General features: G+C 38.5%; 1 protein-coding gene and 1 long non-coding RNA gene across 4 annotated transcripts in view; one reads left to right on the plus strand and one right to left on the minus strand.

Annotated features, from left to right (window-relative positions):
• The window catches only part of LOC105531355 (solute carrier family 22 member 4), a 133000-nt gene that overhangs the window by 64584 nt on the left and 65170 nt on the right, over nt 1-3246 (minus strand). The window contains exons 7-8 of one of the 3 annotated variants that reach the window (XM_011969282.1): nt 2277-2491; nt 1213-1395 (exon numbers count right to left, since the gene is read on the minus strand). The exons of the other annotated variants lie outside the window; for them this stretch is intronic. Of the exons in view, the coding sequence (XP_011824672.1) occupies nt 1213-1395; nt 2277-2491 (398 nt within the window). The remainder of the gene's footprint in view (nt 1-1212; nt 1396-2276; nt 2492-3246) is intronic. 3 annotated transcript variants of the gene reach the window in all.
• Nucleotides 1-3246, plus strand: part of LOC105531356 — a 72109-nt gene that overhangs the window by 28899 nt on the left and 39964 nt on the right. The window contains exon 5 of the long non-coding RNA XR_001004787.1: nt 2283-2424. This is a non-coding gene — a long non-coding RNA (uncharacterized LOC105531356). The remainder of the gene's footprint in view (nt 1-2282; nt 2425-3246) is intronic.

The following is a 3246-nucleotide window of genomic DNA, read 5'->3' on the forward strand; positions in this document are numbered from 1 at the left end:
CGGCTCTATGAAATTTTTAACTGCACTCTTTGCTGCAGGAATTTTACTTCTATGAATCTATCTGTAAATCCAAATATATGTAAGTAAATTCACAAAGGGTGTAGGAGCATAGGAGAATGTTCGTTGTAATGTTATTTGTAATAGCAAAAACCTGGAAATGACCTACATGTCCTCCATTCATTGGAGCCTAGTTAAATAAATTATGTGTTTCAGTATAAAAGTAAGATTTTCATTGTGAAAACGTCAAATAGCATAGAATGTACTGGAAAAAAGTACAAATTCACCTCTCCTCTCCCAGGAGGAGCCCTAGAAAACCAACATGAACTGTTTGGTGAGTTGTGCTACAGACATTTTGTTTTGCACATCATGTACACACGTGTGTGTGTGTGTGTGTGTGTGTGTGTATATATATATATAAAAATATAATTTTTTAATGGCACTCTTTGCTTCAGGAGTTTTACTTGTATGAATCTATCTGTAGATTATACTTAGGTATACTTATTTTAAAATGTACTTATACACATTTTTAAAAGGAGGTGCCTATTTAAAAAGAAGGTAAAGGAGCAATATGTAACCATTTGGAAGGATATTCTGATACAATGTTAAGTTTAAAAAGTTTCAACATATATAATGTTATTTATGTGTTTATTGTTTTTATTTATTATCATTATTATTATTATTTTGAGACAGAGTTTCACTCTTGTTGCCCAGGTTGGAGTGCAATGGTGCAATCTTGGCTCACTGCAGCTTCTGCCTCCTGGGTTCAAGCAATTCTCCTGCCTCAGCCTCCAGAGTAGCTGGGATTACAGGCACCTGCCATCACGCCTGGCTAATTTTTGTATTTTTAGTAGAGACAGGGTTTCACCATGTTGGCCAGACTGGTCTCGAACTCCTGGCCTCAGGTGATCCACCCACCTTGGCCTCCCAAAGTGCTGGGATTACATGCATCAGCCACCACGCCCGGCCTGCTTGTATGTTTAAAAGAGTATATACATACATGCGTACATGGTGTTGTGCAAAACAAAATGTCTGTAGCGCTATTCACCAAACAGTTTGTGGTTGGCTTTCTAGAGCTCCTCCTGGGAAAGAAGAGGTGAACTTGTACGTTTTTTCCAGTACATTCTATGCTATTTGACATTTTCACAATGAAAATCTTACTTTTATATTGAAAACTAATTTAAAGGAAGAACAAATGCACAAGATGCAGCTCACCGAGGTAAACAAAGTAGGGGGCAATGATGCTGCCCACTCTGGAGGCCATGGATGTGACCCCCACTGCCATGTTCCTGACCAGGGTTGGGTAGAGCTCAGCAGTGAAGACATACAGCATGGAGAAAGCAGAGGTGATTCCAAATTTTCCCAGCATGACCAGACCAATGGATAAGAAGTAATAATCTGGAAAAGAGACCCAGTATAAGCAAGGGTGCTTTTAGAAGTGGTACTTTCTTGTATCAGTTGTTTTTATTGTCTTTTTTGCTTCAGTGAGAGTATTTTTATTAACATAAATATATTCCCAAAATAGCATGTTCTCTTCCAGTGTCCTAGTATTTGGGTATGGACAAAGATGGAGCATGAGGGGTGGCTTTGTACTTTGTTCTACTGTTATTCTAGGTCATTAATGCATTCAGTGACCTTTGTTGACTTGTCTTTTGTTTGCTACAACAGTTTCATGGGTAAGCTATTAGCATGTTAATATAGTTAAGTTTTATCTTCAAAGAGGAGGACCAATCCTTTCTATCCTGTTTCTTATTACTAAGAAATGTGTATTTCTATTACTATCAATAATTTATTGACATTTTAATATTATGAGAACATCAGAAACAAGGGGAAAAGGGAAGCATATATCCTTTTGTGTGCTATTTAACTACTTAAAGATTCAGACCAGAAAACCACTGAATGTATCCTGGAACCGACATGTCCTTCTCACTGTAATACTTGAATATACACCCAGGGAAAAGGTTTGAGAGTAGCCAGAAATTAGGAATCATGACTATGAGTTAAAGGGAGATTTTAGGTGAGTCTTTCTGTGAAGGGGATAACTGGAAGAGTTACTTTTCCTCTTTGGTGCTTTCTGCTTCTCTGAGGCTGTCTCTTTTGTTTGGGGTAGTTGTTTTGAACACAGGAAACAACATACGTAGTGAGCAATCACCTGTCTAATTGACTTATGAATGGCTTATGATGTAAAGGCTGAATAAACATGGAGCAGTGACTCAGAAGCAGCCTAGTCAATATGTGGGTCTTTTCTGGTAAGCTGTTCATCTTGGTTAACTTCTTACCCACAGGTACCAGTTGAATGAAGAGAAGCACACCTCCTCCCCAGAACAGTACTGCAGCTATGATATAACGCCTGGGCAGGGTTCGCAATAGCAGCCAAGCTGTAATGTAAGCTGGAATTTCAATCAAAGCAGAGAGGAAACAGTTCAGGTAGGCATCTCCATGTAAATTAGGAGTATCCAGAGACAGAGCAAAGTAACCCACTGAGGTCAGCATCCTGAAAGAAAAAGGGATGTTGTGAATTGCTCTAAAATTTTATGATGGTCAAGAAATTCTCCATACCTTGCTGTCCTATAAGTAGCCACAACCTTGTTGGCTACTTAAATTTAAATAAATTAAAATTAAATAAAACCACAAATTCAGTTCCTTAGTTATGCCAGCCACACTTCAAGTGCTCAATAGCCACGTGTAACTAGTGGCTACTATATTGAACAACACAGATATGAAATATTTCCGTCACTGCAGAAGGTTCTATTGGATAGTGCTAGTCTATATATACCAATATTCAACAATAACTTTTCTCAGGTAGTTGATTTCAAGTTTTCCTATTTCCTGAATAGTTTGTACCTCCTCAGTCTCTTAGAGCTATTATTTGAAGAAAAAATATTAGTCACATCAGTGAACATAAAATCCAGATTTCATTCTTTAACAAAAAAGAGATACAAGGGTCATACTGTGGGATTCACTTAGAATAAATTCCAATTCTCTTTAGGGAAAAGAGTGAATGTCCCCTAATGCTTCAAATTATCACAGAGTGCAGCCTGTATATTCTGTCATTATAGTTAACTTTCATGTAGAAGCTTCTCTGTGGGCCGTGTGTGGTGGCTCATGCCTGAAATCCCAGCACTTTGGGAGACCGAGGCAGGCAAATCACCTGAGGTCAGAAGTTTGAGACCAGCCTGGCCCACATGGTGAAACTTCGTCCCTACTTAAAAGACAAAAATTAGCCAGGCGTGGTGGTGGCATGTGCCT

The sequence above is a fragment of the Mandrillus leucophaeus genome, unplaced genomic scaffold (genome assembly GCF_000951045.1).
Source record: "Mandrillus leucophaeus isolate KB7577 unplaced genomic scaffold, Mleu.le_1.0 Scaffold88, whole genome shotgun sequence".
Lineage (NCBI taxonomy): Eukaryota > Metazoa > Chordata > Mammalia > Primates > Cercopithecidae > Mandrillus > Mandrillus leucophaeus.